This window comes from Acinonyx jubatus, chromosome B4 (assembly GCF_027475565.1).
Source record: "Acinonyx jubatus isolate Ajub_Pintada_27869175 chromosome B4, VMU_Ajub_asm_v1.0, whole genome shotgun sequence".
Classification (NCBI taxonomy): Eukaryota; Metazoa; Chordata; class Mammalia; order Carnivora; family Felidae; genus Acinonyx; species Acinonyx jubatus.
The window spans coordinates 47516377-47538551 of NC_069387.1; the positions used below are offsets into that span (position 1 = coordinate 47516377).

At 37.9% G+C, this 22175-nt stretch overlaps 2 protein-coding genes across 4 annotated transcripts in view; one reads left to right on the plus strand and one right to left on the minus strand.

Annotated features, from left to right (window-relative positions):
* Positions 1-22175, plus strand: part of PDE6H (phosphodiesterase 6H) — a 178215-nt gene that overhangs the window by 71721 nt on the left and 84319 nt on the right. The window lies entirely within an intron of this gene.
* MGP (matrix Gla protein) lies at positions 1671-5017 on the minus strand. The gene is made up of 4 exons (XM_015061742.3): positions 4858-5017; positions 3377-3409; positions 2449-2524; positions 1671-2050 (listed from the first exon to the last, which is right to left on the minus strand). Exons 1-4 carry the CDS (start codon positions 4916-4918, stop codon positions 1909-1911), a joined length of 312 nt encoding a protein of 103 aa, XP_014917228.1. The 5' UTR covers positions 4919-5017; the 3' UTR covers positions 1671-1908.

Here is a 22175-nt window from a genome sequence, read left to right on the forward strand (position 1 = left end):
GATGCACAGAAGAGAGAGCTCTAGAGGTCTGTAGGGAATTGTACTCAAATCCTTGGCTGGGAACCATCAGCTGTCAATATATCTGGTGGCCAGGGGCATATCTCAGCTTGAGTAATACACCACGGCATTCACTACAATGTCTTCAGAAAGTTACCGTTCTGAGTCTCAATTTTACCATCTAATAAATACTACTCATCTTCTGGGCTATTGTAAGACCCAATGAGTTATCACATGCATAATAGCTTAGAAAATGATAAAACAGTCGTCGTTACATTTATATGATGATGGTTTAAATTATGTAACACACATTATTATGATGAATGTAACAGTTTCAAAATTGGGGGATCCCTCCCAGGCATGACTAGTCAGTCTGTGTTTATACAGCTTTCATTGAAAACCCTTTATGAACAGAACTTAGTACCAAGTCTGTAGAGAGAAAAGAAATTACAGTTTCTTACCATAACGTTAGCCAAGAAAATATACATAAAAAGAAATTTTGATCAAACCATGAATTGAATAGGGGCTCCTGGGTGGCTCAGTTGGTTAGGTGTCCAATTTTGGCTAGGTCATGATCTCACGGGTCATGAGTTTGAGCCCTGTGTCGGGTTCTGTGCTGACAGCTCAGAGCCTGGAGCCTGCTTCAAATTCTGTATCTCCCTGTCTCTCTGTCCCTTCTCAGTTTGTGCTCTCTCTTTCTCTCTCTCTTAAAAATAAATAAACATTAAAAATTTTTAAACGAATTGAATAATGTTATTGTACTTGACTCTTTACATATATTCCTCAAGGGCTAGACACTGGCTTGAGTGGTGTGATAGGAAGTGGGTGGATTTAATCATTACTGATTTCATAAAGTGCTTGGGTTTTGTGCTGGATTTTGAAGGATTAGAAAGATCATCCACTAAAGACATGAAGGCAGTGGGCATACCAAAAGGAATGGATGATAAAGGTGGGCATGAACAAGTTCTCATGGCAAAGAAGAGAAAGTTCTGAACAGGGATTGAGAAGTCCTGGGCTCTGTCTCTAACTACCAAGCGGGAGACTCTGGAGTCTCATTTTTTCATTGACAAACCAGGCTTAAGTGAGTTATAGCGTATTGTCTGGCTCCAAAATTCCATGATTGAATTGTTAAAAAATCTCTGGTGATTGTGAAAGCAAACATTTTCTTGGCCTAAGTAAAAGTCAAAGCTGTGACATCTTAAGAAATGATAACACTCAGGAAATTATGATGAGGGTGATGAGCCAAGATAGAACCTGGAATCCACACAGGAAGGATTTAGGACCATTTAAAGTTTGGGAGCAGAGTCGCCTGTCTGGCCCAGTCAGAGGAGCATGTGACTCTTCATCTCAGGGTTGTGAGTTTGAGCCCCACACTGGGTATAGAGACTACTTAAATAAATAAAACTTAAAAAGTTTGGGAGCAGGAAAATCATATGATTATCTATAATGTTTGAAAACCCTGGAAATACTAAGAAGCAATCATTCACCAGTCCCAAGGTAGAGTTTAGACAAATTATGGCTGGGTGACTTATGCCTTCTAAGTTTCATTCTTTCTATGCAGTTATGTTTCTAATCAACACCAGAACATGATTAACAGAATCTCATATTCTGGGTTAGGTGGGCCATGATTTAAATATCTCAGCATTTTGCCAGAAGAAATCAGACTCACAAAATGAAAGTATCCAACCAGCAGTTTATTTTGTAATAATTACACATCTTAAGTCCTTCTTGACTTTCACTATGCTTCGCTTTCATTGCTTATCAATCTGGGGGCAGGGAGGAGGGCTGCAGCCAGACAAGAACGTTTAAGAAATAAGCAGTTTGTATGTGTTTATATAGTTCAGTGATGCTACTGCAAAGAAATACAAAACCAGGCACCAGGCTCTGGAAAGAAAGAGACTTTTTCCAATCTCATTTGCCCCCTCGGCGCTGTGGGAAATAGCGATTGTAGGCAGCATTGTATCCATAAACCATGGCATAGCGTTCGCAAAGCTTGAAGTCATCACAGGCTTCCCGATTGATCTCATAGGTGGGCTTGGTCCTTTCTCTAATCCTAGAAAGTGGGGGGAAAAAAGAGGTCCCAAATGAGAACATAATAGAAATTTTTTTTAAAAAGGAAAAGGGGGAAAAAAGAATAAGAAAATATATGAGACACACCCCAATATTAAGAGATACTTAACAGGGAGGAAAGGTGGAACAGGAGTAATTTTTTTTTTTTTAATAAAAATAGAAATTTTCTTTCTGTCCTCCTTTTCCTTCTCCCTCCCTCTGCTTTCTGGGTCTTTCATAAACTAGTCTTATTGAAATTCAGTTGTTTTCTGTATACTGTTTTTAAATTCTTTGATTTAGGGGGCACAATTAGAAATAATATATATGATTTAAAAAAAAGTTTCTCATTCCATTCCGATCGTTGGGAAAAATTACCTCTTTCCATCAAGTTTTGTTACCCACCTTTCATGGGCTTTAGCTCTCCATCTCTGTTGCGGGGATATAAAAGTATTAGCATTTCTCCTGTTAGTGAAGGGATCTTAAAAGAAAAAAAGATAATTATAGTTTTAGGGAAACAGTAGTTGAAAATATTTCCATGAATAGTCCCTGACACATATATATTTGAAAACTGATTAATTCATGCATTCCATGTAACTAGAGATCTACAAAAGTCAAAGGGAAAGATAAAGCCAATTTCATAAACTGCCTGATCAAAGGAAAGCAGTGTATGTATTTTAGAGACTTATTGCATAGGCCACAGTAATTTCTGTTTGTTTATTTCCCCTTTGGGAAATCATTTTGCCGTTTTCAATTTTGGTGTTCCTATTTGGTGTGTTTTTAATTCCTGTGAGGAGAAATTCTCTCTGTCCTGAGGAGGGACATGCTTGTAAAGCATGACTTTTGATTACTGGAAATGGACAGTGCCAATGTTATGAAAATAGTGAAAAACTGAAAATGAGAGTGTTACGTTACTTCTTCCCACACTCAGTTTTTGAAAGTCCAGATATTCAGTAACATTCAATGTAATGCTGATGACTGTGGTTTCCCAACTGACTAGGCCTCCTAATTCCTTACTCTGCCATTTGTTGTTACTCCTTGTTTTCCATCTGTGTGGTTGATGTGGTGCCAACTTAAAATTTCCAAGTGAGATTTTATGGCTCCAATTCTGTCGAATGCACTTTCAAGGCCATATTATGCTATTTCAAGCTTAAAAAAATTGCTCGTCTGGCGATTTTTACGGTCATTAGATTTTTAAACGTAGTTTTCCAAAAGAGACCCTCTTTCTCTTCCCTATATTACCTCAATGTATTATCATTTTGTCTATTTAAGACTAGGGAGAGAGATTCTTTAATACATGAGATTTAAATAAGGAAGTCAAATATTCACTTACAAATTTCATAGGATTCCATGCTTTCATGAGATTCTGGAATAAAAAAAATTCATTTGATTGTTATTTATCAGACATGACAATGGTCTGCATTTGGGGAAGGAAGGAGAGAAAAGAGTCAAAAAGATGTGAAGAATATATTTAGCAGTGTGGTTATTACAAATTTCAGGCATTTTGGATTTGCAAGTTGTGTCTCTAGCTCTGTCCTTGGTGTAATTATCTCTACACTTCAGATTTGCTGATGTTGAAGGAGCTAGTCGTCACGGCCTTGACTGAAATTTCTCAAGGGCTATGAGGTCCTCAGGCTAGTGAAATAAGATAATTTCGATGTTGCACACAAATCTCCAGAGAGGCATCTTCTCTGATTAATTTGGGACCTGGCTAAGAGCAGGGTTGAGAAAGGGACAGAAGGGTCCAGAAAATAGCCAACGTCCTCCAGGCAGACTGGGGAGATGGTCAGTTGGGCTTTACCAAGACAGGTTTTTAAGAGGTTCCTAAAGCCTCTTAAGGACCTGTGTTAACTTGGCAGGCACAAAACCACTGGCTCCAGAGGACAACTCACACTGGGCGTGATGCCAGTTCAGAGAAAGAACTGAGACGATGCCAGGGCAAAAGTTTTCTTCTTTCCACTGCTCTCCCATGTGCTGCAGGTAAATTTGGCAATAAGAGTTTTATATTCGTAAGCAAGTGGTTTTATGTAAAAAATTAAAAAGGAGATGAAAATACCAAATCCTCTGATACAGAAACCATGTGAATAATTTCAAGAGTGAGAAGAAATACAGATGGTTATTAGTATGATTTAGGTTTAAGAACATCTAAGATATCCAGATAACTGAAGCGTAAGACTGATCAAAAATAATCTTGCTTTGGATTTTCTTTCATAAGCTTTGATCAGACACAGATATAATTAACAACATAGAGAAACCAGGTGAAATTTATCTTTGGACAATAGAAATTATACCGTCTATTTTTCTCTGAGGTTCTTTAAATGTAAAACTTCGTTTTTAGATCAATTCACTGAAGAAATGTAGTAAGTTTAGGAGATTGTCTTGTCCCTGCAGAGAGAGCTATACTTAACACTTCATGTGAAAACTGATTTTCTTAAAGGTGAGTGATTTAACTAATACCTTTAACCAACAGTTCCCAACGTAGAAGTAAACATCCCTAAACATGAGAACTCAGGGGCTGGGAATTTCATATCTTCTTTCTGAAACAGTGAAGTGTCTAGGTGAATAGTGACTTACCAGAGACAGGACACGCCTGTCAAGTTGTATACGAAAGTCTGGATATTTAGTATGTAAAAAAAACACTTGATGGAATGAATCAGTGTCCATAGGGCTTGGGAAATGTTAAGTTAACGATACTTTAAGATTATATCAGAGAAAGGGGGAAGAAGAGGAGGAGGGGGAGGAAAAAATGGAAGTAAACTGAAATCAGAGACAGGAAAGAAACACCAGAAGCATGGCAGAAGAAAGGTTTCTCACCATAGCACAGAACTGCCACGGCCAAGGCAGCCAGAATGGAGAGAAGTAGCAGGCTCTTCATGGTGTCTCTGTGGTCCTGTGGGTTGGTCTCACTGGCTTGCGCAGCAGCAGAGGGGAGAGAGGCTCCTGCAGGCTGTCCGTGAAAGGCTGTGGAGTTTTTATAAGAACTAGAGCAGCTGAAATGGGAGGAACCAGTGGGAGGGGGCCAGAGAAGGTGGAGACTGGTTGGCCCTAAACTAACACTGGGACTTTTCCCAAATATTCATTCCTTCCAGATATTATCTACTCTGGGAGGGCAGTTTTCCCTCACTCCTGGACCTGACTGTGCTGTAGCAGGATGCTGCCCTGAGACAGAAGTTGTGGCCACCCTATATTTGGGGCCAGATCTGGGCAAAGTTCCACAGAGAAGGGAGTTGCCACAAACACGTGTTTGCCTTTCTGATTCCTTCTCTGATCTACTCTCCTGGCCCTGAGTGCAGTCTGGTTTGAAGACAGAGCTGCAGTGTTCTGCTCGCTCCCCTGATGGATGGACGAGAGGTTCTGAGGGCAAAGGACTCCACTTCCTAAACTGGTTCTCATACAGACTTACTTTCCCAGTAAGGTTGAGCTGTCAATTCTGGATCACTTGGCATGTGTCCGGTGATACGCAACATTTTTCATTCTTCCAAGCCCTCAGCACGGCAGAGATGCCCAGTGATGCCATGGGTTCTGTTTCCTCCCTTGGCCCCATCGTAACTTGCCCATCCAGTTTTGTGACTTGAGTCCAAACCTGTGCCCTGAGGCTCTCTTAGGCTGGATATCACTGATCTAAAGTGCAGTGAGGATAAAAGGGTACTCATCTCTTATTTTCTGAAGGCAGTGTCTTGATAATGAACTAATCCAATATGCTCTTCGTGAGTGATAGGTGAGAGGCTGGTTACTGTGCTAGGTGCTCTGGGGGATCTAGAGACAAACAAGACACGTCCCTAAGGAGGTAAGTAATACCTTCTTGTATATTCGCTTTGCTCTTTAGCTGTCATGTATCCTCAAACATAGATTCTCACAAACTCACACTTCCACTATACCTTCAGTAGCAGAAATGCTGTTTCTTTTCTTTTTTTTTTATAGGAGACAGACTGTAATTTGGTGTCTCTGGTTATCCTGGAGGCAGAGCTTTTTTTTCTTCTTCTTCTTGGAAATTTAGAAAACTCTTCTATCAAGATGTGTCTCTGCTGCCTGGTACCCAAGAGTCCTCCTGGCAGACAGATAGACTTGAGTCACAGAGCAGCAGATTGTAGATGAGCTGAAGCTGCAGGAACTCTGACTCGGGCTCGAACAGCAAAAGGGTTGGGAATGAGAGCGGGTGGTATAGTTTTCAATAATAGTTTCTTTCAAGGAGCAGTGATGGACGGTTAGGTGGAGCCTCATTCTTTTAGTCTTATTGGAATGGATTTCCTTCCCAACCTCCCCCCTCTGAAGAGCTTTTAGGATTCCCTGTTAAAGGGAATAGTTCAGAACGCTTATAATCTGAAGGATTCATGAGTTGTGAAGGACCAATAAAATTCAGGCTTTCCCTCCAGATTTATTCCTATTAAGAGGCATATTCTTTGTGATAAAATCTTAAAGAAGACTTCAAAAGGAGACATCTTATGCCTGTATGCTTATCCCTGATAAAGTAAACCCATCATGATTTCTGGTCACAAGATTGGTGGTTGCTTCCCTCTTTAAATTACAAACTTGCAGGGAGCCTGGGTGGCTCAGTTGGTTAAGCACTCTTGGTTTTGGCTCAGGTCATGATCTCATGGCTCATGAGTTTGAGCCCTGTATCGGGCTCTGTGTGACAGTGCAGAGCCTGCTTGGGATTCTTCTCTGTCCCTCTCTCTCTCTCCCCCCCCTCCCACCCCCCACTTGTGTGCTCTCTCTGTCTCTCTCTCTCTCTCAAAATAAATACATAAACTTAAAAAAAAGTTGAAATCACAAACTTGCTTTCAGGGTTGGCTTCAGTGCCCTTTTTACAAGAGAAATCATCCGAATTGTTATATTTGCAAAAGCTAGTTTACTACATTGCATTTACTTCATTTACTGCATTGCTTGTTTGGGGAAAACAAACTAGCCGTGGCCTATTCATGTAGCATTTTATGTGTACTCAACTCAGTTACTAACCCCCAATTTACCTGATATGAAGCAAGTTTAGTTCCAATGTTGCTTCTCTAAAATGAGTAGGACACTCCACCTCCTCTCCACCCTATCTCCAGAATTAAAGAGAATTCTCTCTTTTCCAGCTACAAACACGTGCTTTTTTTTTTTTCAATATATGAAGTTTATTGTCAAATTGGTTTCCATACAACACCCAGTGCTCATCCCCAAAGGTGCCCTCCTCAATACCCATCACCCACCCTCCCCTCCCTCCCACCCCCCATCAACCCTCAGTTTGTTCTCAGTTTTTAAGAGTCTCTTATGCTTTGGCTCTCTTCCACTCTAACCTTTTTTTTTTTTTCCTTCCCCTCCCCCATGGGTTTCTGTTAAGTTTCTCAGGATCCACATAAGGGTGAAACCATATGGTTTCTGTCTTTCTCTGTATGGCTTATTTCACTTAGCATAACACTCTCCAGTTCCATCCATGTTGCTACAAAGGGCCATATTTCATTCTTTCTCATTGCCACACAGTACTCCATTGTGTATATAAACCACAATTTCTTTATCCATTCATCAGTTGATGGACATTTAGGTTCTTCCCATAATTTGGCTATTGTTGAGAGTGCTGCTATAAACATTGGGGTACAAGTGCCCCTATGCATTAGTACTCCTGTATCCCTTGGCTAAATTCCTAGCAGTGCTATTGCTGGGTCGTAGGGTAGATCTATTTTTAATTTTTTGAGGAACCTCCACACTGGTTTCCAGAGTGGCTGCACCAATTTGCATTCCCACCAACAGTGCAAGAGGGTTCCCGTTTCTCCACATCCTCTCCAGCATCTATAATCTCCTGATTTGTCCATTTTGGCCACTCTGACTGGCGTGAGGTGATATCTGAGTGTGGTTTTGATTTGTATTTCCCTGATGAGGAGCGACGTTGAGCATCTTTTCATGTGCCTGTTGGCCATCCGGATGTCTTCTTTAGAGAAGTGTCTATTCATGTTTTCTGCCCATTTCTTCACTGGGTTATTTGTTTTTTTGGGTGTGGAGTTTGGTGAGCTCTTTAAGATTTTGGATACTAGCCCTTTGTCCGATATGTCATTTGCAAATATCTTTTCCCATTCTGTTGGTTGCCTTTTAGTTTTGTTGGTTGTTTCTTTTGCTGTGCAGAAGCTTTTTATCTTCATAAGGTCCCAGTAGTTCATTTTTGCTTTTAATTCCCTTGCCTTTGGGGATGTGTCAAGTAAGAAATTGCTACGGCTGAGGTCAGAGAGGTCTTTTCCTGCTTTCTCCTCTAGGGTTTTGATGGTTTCCTGTCTCACATTCAGGTCCTTTATCCATTTTGAGTTTATTTTTGTGAATGGTGTGAGAAAGTGGTCTAGTTTCAATCTTCTGCATGTTGCTGTCCAGTTCTCCCAGTACCATTTGTTAAAGAGACTGTCTTTTTTCCATTGGATATTCTTTCCTGCTTTGCCAAATATTGGTTGGCCATACGTTTGTGGACTAGTTCTGGGGTTTTTATTCTATTCCATTGGTCTATGCGTCTGTTTTTGTGCCAATACCATGCTGTCTTGATGATTACAGCTTTGTAGTAGAGGCTAAAGTCTGGGATTGCGATGCCTCCTGCTTTGGTCTTCTTCTTCAAAATTCCTTTGGCTATTCGGGGCCTTTTGTGGTTCCATATGAATTTTAGGATTGCTTGTTCTAGTTTCGAGAAGAATGCTGGTGCAATTTTGATTGGGATTGCATTGAATGTGTAGATAGCTTTGGGTAGTATTGACATTTTGACAATATTTATTCTTCCAATCCATGAGCACGGAATGTTTTTCCATTTCTTTATATCTTCTTCAATTTCCTTCATAAACTTTCTATAGTTTTCAGCATACCGATCTTTTACATCTTTGGTTAGATTTATTCCTAGGTATTTTATGCTTCTTGGTGCACTTGTACAAACACGTGCTTTGTAATGCACATTAGCTTGGTCTTTTCTGGCCAGATTCCAACTGTGCTCTGTCAGCCTTCTGACATCACAATTATTTATTTTTACACCTCTGAATCCAAATGTGAAAATCTTACACTTCTCTTTCCAATTTAAGCTTCACCTCTTCCCCACAAGTTTTTTTCATCACTGCTTCCACTGGATTTCTAAATTTGTAAGCATTTTTCCTTATCTTCTTGCTCTTTGCAAGGCTAACACTTTCTGTTGGAAAAGGTCTCTCACCAGTCACTCATCTTCCTTGTCTACTGTTTTCCATTTATTTATGGGTTCTCCTATGCTAAGTACCATTTTTATATAAAAATTAATAGCATGTGCGAGAATTCAGAGCCCTTCTTTTTTCTCTTCTCCCATTCCACTCCCTGTCTCAAAGATAATTTTGTATGTGCCAACTCCAGTTATGTGTTTTTATGAAGAGGATTGGGCTAACTCAATGAGGAACTCAATGGGGACTTTGTATTGGAAAGGGTCAAGATTGATTCATTGGAAAGAAGAGAGAGGGAGAAAAAAAATGGAGGTAGAAAAAAGTGGAAGGAGAGAAATAAGAAGAGCCTTGTAGGAGAGTTTTAGATAGAGGCTGAGTCACAGAGAGAAGAGCTTTGAGGCAGCTGTAAGATGTGAGACATTAAAAGTGAGACATCAGAGGGGTGCCTGGGTGGCTCAGTCTGTTGAGCATCCAGCTTCAGCTCGGGTCATGATCTCATGGTCTGTGAGTTCGAGCCCTGCGTCAGGCTCTGTGCTGACAGCTCAGAGCCGGGAGCCCGCTTTGGATTCTGTGTCTCCCTCTCTCTCTGCCCCTCCCCTGCTCATGCTCTGTCTGTCTCAAAAATAAATAAAAACATTAAAAAAAATTAAAAGTGAGACATCGGAAAAGACAAACAAGAGCTGCTTTGGTTATGAATAAGATTGTTTGAGATTTTAAAAGATTGAGAATTACCAGAAAATGTTAAAATTGGGTTTTTTAAAAATGTTTATTTATTTTGAGAGAGAGAGCATGAGTGCAAGCAGGGGGAGGGGCAGAGAGAGGGAGGGAGAGAATCCCAAGCAGACTCTGTGCTGAGAGCCCTGACTTGGGGCTCCATCTGATGAGAACTGTGAGATCATGACCTGAGCTGAAATCAAGAGCCGAAATCCTAACTGACTGAGCCACCCAGGCACCCCTTAAAATAGTTTTTAATGAACGTTGGTTGCTAGCTTGTATTTTCTTCATTGAAATATCTTGTAAAGACTAGACTACCTGAAGCTCCAGCTTGTATCTGGATTTTAGATAATTATGAAAGACGTTTTTCTATTAGTGCGGAGCCTGCTTGGGATTCTCTCTCTCTGCCTCTTCCCCCAACCCACTCAAAATGAATAAACTAAACTAAAAAAAAAAAAAAAAGCTTTAAAAGTTGCCAGCTCTTTTTAAAATTAATAGCTAATATTCTTGTTATTATGCTTACTAAATTTCTGCTAAATCATTTGCTGTTGTTTAAAACTAGTATTCTATCTTCCTTCGAACTATTTCTCACAATTTGTGACTGTGCTCTCAAGTTCCTGTGTACTACGATTTGATGAGCAAAGCCATCATCCTCTCCCTTCCCTTCATGTCTTGACAGATGTTGACTACACAAGTACTTTGTTTCCACCTCCTTCATAGAGACATCGGCTCATTCCCCCTTACATCCCAGCTCACCAGTCCTACCTGCAAGGCTCCTCTTCCTGTGAGGCACCAAATCTCCTTCAACTCCTACAGATTATTTGGGTCCATTGCTTGCTGTTGTAAATTTCCTGAATATAGGAAGGAGCATTTTAGAGTTGGAATAATGAAAGGCGAATACAAGGATGAACCAGAATGTGGGATGCCAGTAGTAGAGATCTAAGGGGATTCCTTCCCCTCCAGCTAAGGCCATTGGTGCTGTGGGAGAAATTTGCCAGACTTTTCCTTTACACCTCATTCTGAAGCAGCAACTGGAGTCTGATGAGCAAATGGCCAAACTTTCCTAACCTCATGTCCTGCCAAGACACAAGACATAGAAGCTGTTCTCTATTTTGCTCTGAGTTGAAGGAGCAGGTTGTAAACTGAACCTTGATTTCCAGTTTTGCTTGGGGTGGAAGTAACCGTAGAAATTGACTTTGCCGTCATTGCAGAACCTGTATTCTTATACCAAACCAGAGTAAATGTCAGATGACAGTCAGCAAACATGAGTGTTCATAGACTTGGTGATTTCTAAAGTAAGCTGAAAGGTTTTGGAAAGCAGATTTGAGTTAGAGCTTCTTTGGATAGACAATATAGTGTGCAGAGTCCTGAACAGAGACATGGGGTATTTGGGTTCCAATACCAAATTCATCCCTTTCTCTGATTTTGTGAGCCACTTAACTATCCAAGTGTAAGTGGTGATACGCAAATCTTTCATTCTTATTGTTAAATTTCAAAAGACATTGAAGAAATCAGCATTTTAAATATGTGTATCTTTTTATAATTTTATCTTTATTTCTGAGACTTTAGACTCATGCATTCCTGTACATGCGACCACAGAATTCCTTAAGCAGGTGTCAGAACCTTGGGGAATATTTCATGGTTGTATCAGCAGTTAAGTCATATTCTTTGAGATCAAATAGCCCTGTGTTTCTATGAAATCAAATAACCCTCTGCCATGAAGTTACTGTATGACATTGGATAAAATATACATAAAATATATAACCTCTTTGAGCCCTAATTTTCTCATATATAACATGTGGATAATTACATTCAGTTTATAGGATAATTATGAAAAGTAACATAATGAATAAAAACTGATTATCATACCTATATGATACATGATAATATTACTTGGATAGTTACATGATCATTACTTCACATCTGCTATCTTATTGAAATATTGAAGTTTTAATGGAAAGGAAAAGGGTAGAGGAGATGATCTATATGGGAAGACAGCTGTCCCCAACCAGAAGCCCAGTGTATTTAATATCCAGGCTTCTCTGCCTTTCCCCAGACATTTCTGTACATGGTTCCCTAGATGCCCCTCCCATGTCTGAGTTTGACAAGCATTTATTTTCACTTAGTTCAGCTAAGACAAATTAAGAAGAGACAGGGATTCAGTGGTCAGGAAGCTATGGCAGTTAAGGAATCTGAGATGTAGAATCCGTTCAAGGATCTTCCCTTAAACGAACAGAACGAAGAGGTCAGCACTGTGCTGTGAAGCTGGCTAGATTTCTGTCTCTCATTTCGTTGCCCTTTGTTGTCCTAGAAAGTGATTTCTGTTTACATTTTCAGGGCTGGTGCTGCCTAATTCTTCTCCCCTTTGCCTTTTTCCTTTACTGGCAAGACCAAGGATATTAGTGCTGCCAGTAAAATAATACTATGAACTCATAAAACCAACATTCTGTAAATAAAGCTGAATCTCATGGAACAGAAAAAAAAAAGTCTGACTGGAGCCAGGAAAATTCCTCAAAGAGACAAAATACTTAGTCTGAAAAAGAGAGGACGAATAAGCAAGGACGGACAGAGGAAGTAGAATTGGTGAGAAATACATTAATTTTATTACTATGCCATTATTTTAGTCACAGAAATACTATAGAAAAGGGTAACTCTCTTGGCATGTCCTCCAGCGAATAGTTTTCTGAAGCGCTTCTGGCAGATCTGACCATTTTCCCTCCCCTCCATTCTCTCCCTGAATTCAGAATTCTTTGAGCTTGTCGTCAGTGCTTTATGCAATGTTCTGCAAATAACGATGCTCCCAAGTGCTAATAAAAACTTTGTCCAACGAGAAAGCATACCACTTAGACTTTTCTAGGGCCGGTTGGCCGCCCAAACAAATTTTTAAAGAAGAGGAACCACTACTTAAATTTGGGACCTAATGTCACCCTTGATTCATGAGGCTAGGGTCCGTCTCTGTATTTTTCTCCATTATATTTCCAGTTTAGAATTGGCACATAGAAGATGCTCAGTACACTTGTTAAATGGATTGATGGTCGGATGGCTGGTTGGATGGATGAAAGAATGACTAAACCATGAGACTACTTCTGTCTCTGGAGGGCAGGGTCATGCTTCTCTTATCTTCCTGAGGGCAGGTGGAATACAAGATCTTGTTTTGCCTGTGGCTTCTGTTGCCCAGGTTATACCACCCTGCCAATTTCACAAGATTCCTATATAGTCTGAAAACACTGCCAGTCACATCACTGTCTCTCTAATCCCTTTGTTGTCACTCCTGGGAATATCTGCAAATAGTCTCTCCACTAAAGAATACTCTTTAGTCATGGGAAAATATCTATATAAAATATCTATATAAATTCTGACGTGGTGCTGAAACTCTCGGACTGGAAGATCATGACCTGAGCCAAAATCAAGAGTCGGATGCTGAACCGACTGAGCCATCCAGGCACCCCTCAAAATTAGTTGGCAACTTTTAAAGGTGACATGAGAAATGAAAATATGCTTTTTGAAATCCTTCAATTAGAGACAGATATCTGAATGGATCTTGTATAATCCAAAGGTACTTCACTTAAATGAGAATTTAAATCATTCTTAAAGTGGTTTTAACTTTAGGAAACAGATTGACTAGGAAACTTTAGGAAAATCTAGTAGCTAGCTGCATGGAACAAGTCTAGCAAATTCCTTTGCACTGCAGCACATTTTCACCTGCTCTTGCATTGCTCTCTCGGACAAAACAAACAACAAGTTGGGGACGTGAACATTTCTCATCTTCATTCCTTTTTGGTATTCCCTCCATACTTTTGGTATTCCCTCAGACAAACAACCATCCCATTAAATAGATTGGACTCTAAAGAAAGGCCCTGTAAGAAGTAAATAGCTCTTCTGGCTGAGGGATGTGCTTTTTGGAATAAGAAAGTCTATGGAAACAACCTAAGTGTTGACAGATAAATGGAGAAAGAAAATATTGTATACACACAATGGAGCATTATTCAGCCATAAAACCGTTTGTGACAACGTTAATGAACCTGGAGGATGTTATACGAAGTGAAATAAGCCGGACACAGAGAAACAAATCCTGTATGATCTGTCTTACATATGGAACCTAAAAAAGTCAAAATTCCAGAAACAGAGGATGGAATCAGTAGTTGCCAAGGACCAGGGGTAGGAAATGGGAAGATGTTGGTCAAAGTGTACAAACTTTAGTTACAAGATAAGTAAGTTTTACAGATCTAATGTGCAGCATGGTAAATATAGTTAACAATACTGTACTGTATACTTGAAATTTGCTAAGAGAGTAGATCTTAAGTGTTCTCACTGCACTAAAAAAAAAAAAAAGATAACTATGGGAGGTGATGGATATGTTAATTAACTTGATTGTGGTAATCATTTCACAGTTTGCATATAGAACCATCACATTCATCTCAAATGTATACAATTTTTATTTGTTAATTATACAAATTATACAAATTTAGTTTTAGTAAAACTAAAAACAAAACAAAACAAAACAAAAAAAGGCCTGGATTTAAATTCTGGCTCTGCTGTTTATTCTTTGTGTGACATTCGACAAATTATTTAAATTCCTGAGCCTCGCGTTCCTCAGTGCCACATATAAGCATTATAAAACCTGCCCCAAAGGACTGTTGGATGGATTAAATAAGACAATAAATATTAAAAAAAAAACAATAAATTTAGAGCTCCTTGAGTAATGGCTGGCATGTAATGCCATGGAATACACACATTCAATAAATATGATTTCAATAAGATCGTGTTAACTTCATTGGTTTAGTGTTACTTAGGATTTTCCCCAGTAGTGGAGGAATAGATGGCCAAAGCAGAGGAGAGAATGGAAAAAGTGGAAGCGACTGAATCAGCAAGGTGTCCTCCAATGGGAACCAAATTGGGAGCTGGCAGAGCTCAGTTTAATTCTTACGCTGCCATGTAATGCCTACATGACTTTTGATCCGAGAACTCAATTTTCTTTTCAAGCACTAGTTGGAATAGACTTGTACAAGTTTGTGCTGCTAGATTATTTCATCCTTGAAGTGGATCAACAAGATAGAAAATTATTCTCTAATCCAGTGTTTGAGGGAACACTCTGTTCTTAATGCTGTTTTGGGAGTGGTGCTTCCAGGACTGACTGGTGTTTGGATGGCAACGCTTAGGCCTGAAAGCCGCTAGCAAGATGTCTTACAAATGTTCCATTCAAATCACTGCCTGCCAGTAGGGCCCAGGCAGCTGTTGTTTCCCAGGGCAGTCAAATATCTTTGTACATTTGCATGAGATATGGATATGCTTTGAAATCTTTGGGAAAAAAAAAAAAAAAGATTTTTTTCAGCCAGTGTTTGGTCAGTGAGGGAAAAATCTCATGGAGGAGATGCGTAATTCTGCAATTTCTCTCCTTTGTTTCCTCATCTGGTCATTGCCAATCCTGGAAACAGGACGAAATTCAGAAAAAGGATCTTTAGACAGGACACAAAGGAAAAAATTTCAGGTTAGTATTAGGGAGCATAGGGTGCAGAACATGTCTCTGCTGATCAAGCTACAAAGCAAATGGGTTGTATAATAAGAGATTGTTTCCACATCCGAATTCTCCCCAATAGAACCATTTTGGAAAATAACGCCGTGAAATGTGTGTCAGGATGACCCGTGGAGACTTAATTCGGCCCTGCCTGCCGGCGTTCACTTAAGCAGTCCCATAACCAGGGCTTATCTGAATCCGGGTGGCCTCACCCAGACTCTGTTCCTTCTAGTTGATCATTCTGTATTTCCTGTCTTCCTCATAATCTTAGATTATTTATTTCCTGTCCCTATAGAATTTGGAAAGCGACTTTTACTCTGTTGAGGGAGTTCTTCCTCTGGTTTTTTGGTAGGAGATAAATGAATGGGTATAAGAATGGGATCCAAAGGAAAGGAAGATAAACTGAAGAAAACAAGATGTAATGTAGTTTTGTGTTGTTTTGCAAGAGCAATAGAAGGGCAGGTGAAATGGATATGGGCTGGAATGTGGATTAGTAATGATGAGGGTTCGGCATGAATACTCATTTGTCTTGCTCCTCCTCCAGACTTTGAGGTCTTTGAGGTTAGCCTCTGGATCTGATTCATCTTTAAAACATACAACAGTAGCTGCCCACTGCTTGAATTAAGCCAATAGCCCTTTCACATGTGTCCCCGGTTCTCTGGTGACAGAAAACAGTGGAAAAGAGCACAGGCTTTGGAGTCAATGGGACAGAACATGAGTTCTGGTCTGTCACTTTGTGATCTCTGCCATTTCCCTGATTCTCATTTTCTTTATCTTAAAAAAAAAAAAAAATGGCAGTGATAATGCAAAGTAGCCTGTGCAGTTGTAATGAGGATTAAATTAAATAACGCATGAGCACATGTAGCGGGCATAGTGCTGTCATATAGTTAATATACCATGAAAGTAACTATTGTTGTTATTTCAAACTAACTACGTGACTGTGGATAAGTCATTTTCTCACTGTAGCATTTGACGGATAACAATGGTTACATAAATTGTTGTAAAGATTTATTGAGATAATCCTTATAAAATACACAGTGCTTGTGATATAGTGGTTAGTCATTAAATGTAGAAGTCATTAAACCTCTACTCCTGGTTGTCTTTTTCATTCTTTTCTTTCACTATTTCCCTGCATATAACCAATACTCTAGCCAAAATGAGCAACTTGTTCCTAAGACGTCCCTCAACCTTTGCTCCTTTTATTGTTTACTCTCTTTTTCTGTTTTTCTGCCTCTGTCTATAACAACCTTGGGCATTTTTTGAAGCTTATCTCAAAAACTACTGACTTCATGACATATTACTTAAGTTAGCCTCCAAGTGGGTTATTTTTTCCCCATTAAACACTCCCTTAATACTCTTTTATTTCTTTACCACTACATATCTTCTTCCTTTTTGAGTTTACAGGCATTTTTGTTCTCTATCTTGCTACTTACCTTCTCCCCAGCTGTTGATGGTAAAATCACCGGTCTCTAGGCACATTTATCTGCCAGATTCTAGCTCATTAGCTAGGAAATTATCATTTCCAGGGAGATTGAAATCTTTCTTTCTGAAAGAAGAAAGGATTCTCTTGCTGAGTTCACATATTGAGTTAAATATCTCTGGTATCTTCTCATAGTAACCGTATATATGCCAAATAGCTTGAAACAAAGCCCAATTTTTAATTTGAAAAGGAAAAAGATGACTGGCTTATTTATAATTAATATACAGAAAGTTAATTCTAAAAATAGGGTAGGGCAATCCAAAAGCTTCTCATCTACCTCAATTTGCAAAATTTTTATATTCACTAAACATTTACTGAATAGCTGAACCATTTTCCCTCTTCCCAGAAGCTGTGCTGTATTTATTGGAATGAATCTCAGCACTTTCTTCCCATTTTCAGATGACTGTAACATATGAACTTTCTTACAAGGTCAGCAACCAGAGCTGGAGGATTTGTGGGGATTTGTGTTTTGAAGCCAAAGATTCTTGGAAACGAGAAGAAACTTTGATACAGAGATTGGCTATTCTCTATATTGTGGACTCTCCAGAAAAGCAGTTTGTAACATACTTAATATTTTTGTGCCAGCAATAAATCCAATGGACAATGGCACAAAAGTAAAAATGTTCCCGGAACAGCTGGAGGCCTTTGACCTTAGCAAGTCTGGCAACTTTGACTTGGTTTTCTCAGCCGCCACATTCGGCCTTCATATTGTGCTTCGTACCTGGACTCACCCCTTCCAGGGTCACGCACAGTTTATCTGGCCGCATTTTTCCTGCGGAGGCTCAAAGATACATTTTAAAAAAAGCAAACTCACTGCTCTTCTTGCTGGCGAATTTCTCTGTTGCCCTAAACGAAAGCAACAACGTAGGCTGCCGAGTAGATTTCGCAAGGCTTACTTGTAGGAATGGTTTCCATATGGTGTAAGATTAATTATTCAAACACAGAGCAGTTGAAGAGCCCTAAGGCATTTTAATTGTCCCGAAAGAAAAGAGCAAGAAAAGAAAAGATACTGAAACATGTCAGTGACTCTCGAAATAAATTTATGCAGGTCAAGGCATGGAGCCTATTATTTAAGCTATGTTTTAAGGCCTTAATTTATGTTTTGTGGAAACATAGGCCTTAAATTATGTTTAAAAATTCACTAACAGTGTGTACCAAAATTGAAAAAAAAAAATACATGCATAATAAAGAGACAGTTCTTATTATTCTTTAAAGAGGACCAGGAGTAAAAGGCAGACAAACAACTGAACAAATCTATGATAAAATTCACATATGCCTACAAAACGCAAAATATAGCCTAAAATATTATCTTCATATAAGGAATATAATTTTATTTATTTATTATTTTTTAAAATTCTTATTTATTTGAGAGAAAGAGAGAGAGAGAGTAGGGGAGAGGAGAGAAAGAGAGAAAGAATCTCAAGCAGGCTCAATACTCCTCATAGGGCCTGACATGGAGCTTGATCCCACAACCCTGGGATAATGACCTGAGCTGAAAGCAAGAGTCAGACGCTCAACTCAGCCACCCAGGTGCCCTTAATTTATCTTTATAAAGTTCTTATGGGAAAATGAAGGCTTAGAACTCTCCACTGACTTGTCTAAACGATACCAATACCATGGGCTTACATGCCTTGGGCTTTACCTGATTAGAACGATTCTATGTGTGCATGTTTATATGTTTGTGCATATACCATTTGTACTAAATTATAGTATATTAGATTAGATATTTATAGAGTGAAGATTATGTTCAACTCCTATCTGTATTGTAATGTAACACATGGCACATGGCCTGGCAAGTAGAAAGCATGTTATAATTATAATACATAAAACAAGTTAACATAGTGACAGAGCAGTTTTTAAGCACAATAATGATAATTCATTCATTTGCTCATTTATTCTACAAATGCTTATAAACTGCCTACTCTATCTAGATACTGTATGAATTAAAATTCATATCTTTTCTCAAGCAATTAGAGGGGTTGGAAGATATATAAACAAATAATTATAAATACTGAGAGAAAATCTTTTATCAGTTGTATAAAAAATTATACTGTAGGAACTAATCTTAATATAATGGTAATTTTAGTTAATGTAAATGAGTCAAGCTCACCAATTAAAATACAGACTATTGAACTAGATTTTTCAAAAGAAGTCTAATATTATGTAGTCCTTACGGGAGACATTTAAGACAAAAGATACAGAGAGATTTTAAATAAAAGAATGGAAAAATTATTTCAAGCAAATCTGAACCAAGAGAAAGTGGGGTATCACTCTTAATGTATGACAAAATAGAAGTTGAGAAAAAATATCATAAAGGACACTGGAGTATGTTCTATACTGGAAAAAAAAAAAAACACCAGTAGAAAAGAAAAACATAACCATCATGAACATGAGCACGCCTAACATTTCACTGCATGCACACTCAACCTGGCAACCTAGGACAAGATCAAGCAATAAGTTACAGAAATTCAGGGATAAACAAATTCTAAAACTGGATATTTAACACATACACCTTTCTTTGAAACTCAGAAACTGCTCACCAAAGAATACTTGTTTTTCTATCCTATTCTGAAAAATATTATACTTCATGACACAAAGGAAGCTTCAATAGTTCCAAAGTACCAACATTATATAGACTACATTTTCTGATTATAATCCAGTAAATTTAGAATTTAATATCAAAATGACAGCTAAAAAAAGTCAAACGTTTGGAAATTAAAAATATATTATCAAATAATCTTTAGGAAAAAAATGAAATAAAGGATTAAAGGAAATAAAGAAATGCTTAGATTTGAATAATAATAACACTATATATCAAGTTTTGTGAGAGCCAATCAAATTGGTGCCGAGAGGGAAATACATAGCTTTACAGGCATTAATCAGAAAAAAAAAAAAAAGAGGCTGAAAACAAGTGAGCTAAGCATGCAGTCTGAGTTGGAAAATGAGAAAAAGAGCAAGAGAAAAACCCAAGAAAAGAAGGAACAAAACAATAAGTATACAATAAGAAATCGATAAAATATAGAGCAAAATGTAATATAGGAGGTATTTATCCAAGCTTATTGTTTGAAAGATAAATAAGAGAAATATCTCTGCAAACACAAAAGTAGAAAACCCAAAACTGGCACGAGAAGAAATAGAAAATTTGAACAGACTATTAAACATCTAAGAAATGAAAATGGCAACCAAATATCTCCCCTCCAAAATACCCCCTGCCCAGATGGCTTTTTAGTTCAGACATACACATCCTTTGAGAAATAGTTTCTATCTTATACAAGTTGTTCTGCCAAATTTTAAGAGTGTTAAAGGTATATAGTTTGTTTTATGAGTGAGTTCTTCATTATAAATCCAAATTAAAAACTGCAGAAGAAAACAAAATTGTAGGTCTATTTTATGAAGGTGGATACTAGAATCTAAAATAAAATATTAGTTAACATAGTCTTAAAAATATTAAAAAGTCTACATACTGATCAAGTAGGTTTGTACCAGGAATGCAAGCATTTTTAACATTAGAACATAAATCAATGTTATTCACCATAGTAACAGATCCAAAGACAAGAAGTGTGTAATTATCTCAACTGATGCAGAAAAAGCAGCTGGTGATGTATAGCTTTTGATTTTATATATATTTTTATACTGATTTTGTATTTATGTATTTATAAATATAAACATGATGTAATTTACATATAATTACATATATCTTACCAAATTAGGGATATATTGGAAATTCGTTAAATTGGTAGTTATATGCCAAAAACTCACAGCAAACATTCTTCTTCTTTTTTTTTTTTTAATTGGTTCATAGCTTTTTTTTCTTTCATGTTTATTTATTTTAGAGAGAGAGATAGAGACAGAGCGCAAGCAGTGGAGGGGCAGAGAGAGAGGGAGACACAAAAACTGAAGCAGGCTCCAGGTTCCAAGTTGTGGGCACAAAGCCTGATGCGGGGCTCCAGCTCACAAACTATGAGATCGTGACCTGAGCCGAAGTTGGACGCTTAACCAACTGAGCCACCCAGGCGCCCCCAGGAAACATTCTTCTTAATGGAGAAAGTAAAAACGCACTTCCTTTAAAACTGGGGATAAGAAAAGTATGTTTACTGTTATCACTATTGTTTGTCACAGAACCGGAAGGCCTGACCTGTGTTATACAGAGAGAAAAGAAATAAAACAAGGACTGGATGGGGAGAGAAAGATAAAGAACTTTATTTTTTTTTTTGGAAACAATGTTACCCAAAACACATAAAAAATAATCATCCATTCAACAAACTATTAGAATCCATGAGAGTTTAGCAAACTTGCCTATCACAGATCAATTGACAAAGACAATACCATTTCTTTACATCAGAAATAACTGAAAAATATAACGAAAATGGAATACATTTCATAATACCAGCAAGAACTGCTGGGTATCTTTGAATTAATATAATCAAGACTACATAGACTCTCTATGAAAAAAATGCCAACACTCTAGCAAGAGTGATGGAAGATAATCTGAATAGATGGAAATAACTTCCATGCCCGTGGATAGCGTGATTTTCCGCTATAAAGATATCAGTTTTCCTGCACTTAATCTATAAAGTCAGTGCGATCCCAATAAAAATTCCAGTTGTAAATTTTGAGATGTCATAAAGATAATCTCTTAAAAATTTTACTTTTTATGTTTCACATTATAATCTTTAATTCATCTGGAAATATTTTTGTCCTGGCTTCTTTTATGTAATAGTACATCCTTTCCTTATTGATTTGCAATGTTCTCAAGCTGCCTTCAAAGAGGAACTGTTTCTGGTTTCTGTATTCTGTTATATACCTGTTTTCCTTGTGCCATAACAAATCTTACAATTTCCCAAGACTTCTAATAATTCTGTTGTCTGGAAGACTAAGTGTTCTCCTTTTCTTAAAATTATTTTGGCTATGCTTGGCTTTTTGGCTTCTCATATACTCTTGATTAGCCTTGTCAAATTTTATTTAAAATCTTTTTGGGATTTTTCTTGGAATTTTATTTAAAATGACTGAGAAATTTGAGGAGAAATGACATCTTTAGAAAATTGAATGTGTCCATCCATGGCCATGACATGTTTTAAAACTTCTTCAGTTGATTTTATATTTTTTATACAAATTTTACATTTTTTCCCGTAAAGATCTTGAACATCTTTTGTTTGATTTATTATGACTTTCAGTGTTGTTGTGAATGGCATTTAAAAGTTACACTTAAATATAATTTCTACTGGTGTATTTAGGAACACTGAGGATTTTAAAAATACCCTTTATTTTATTTTTATTTAATTTTTTAAAATGTTTA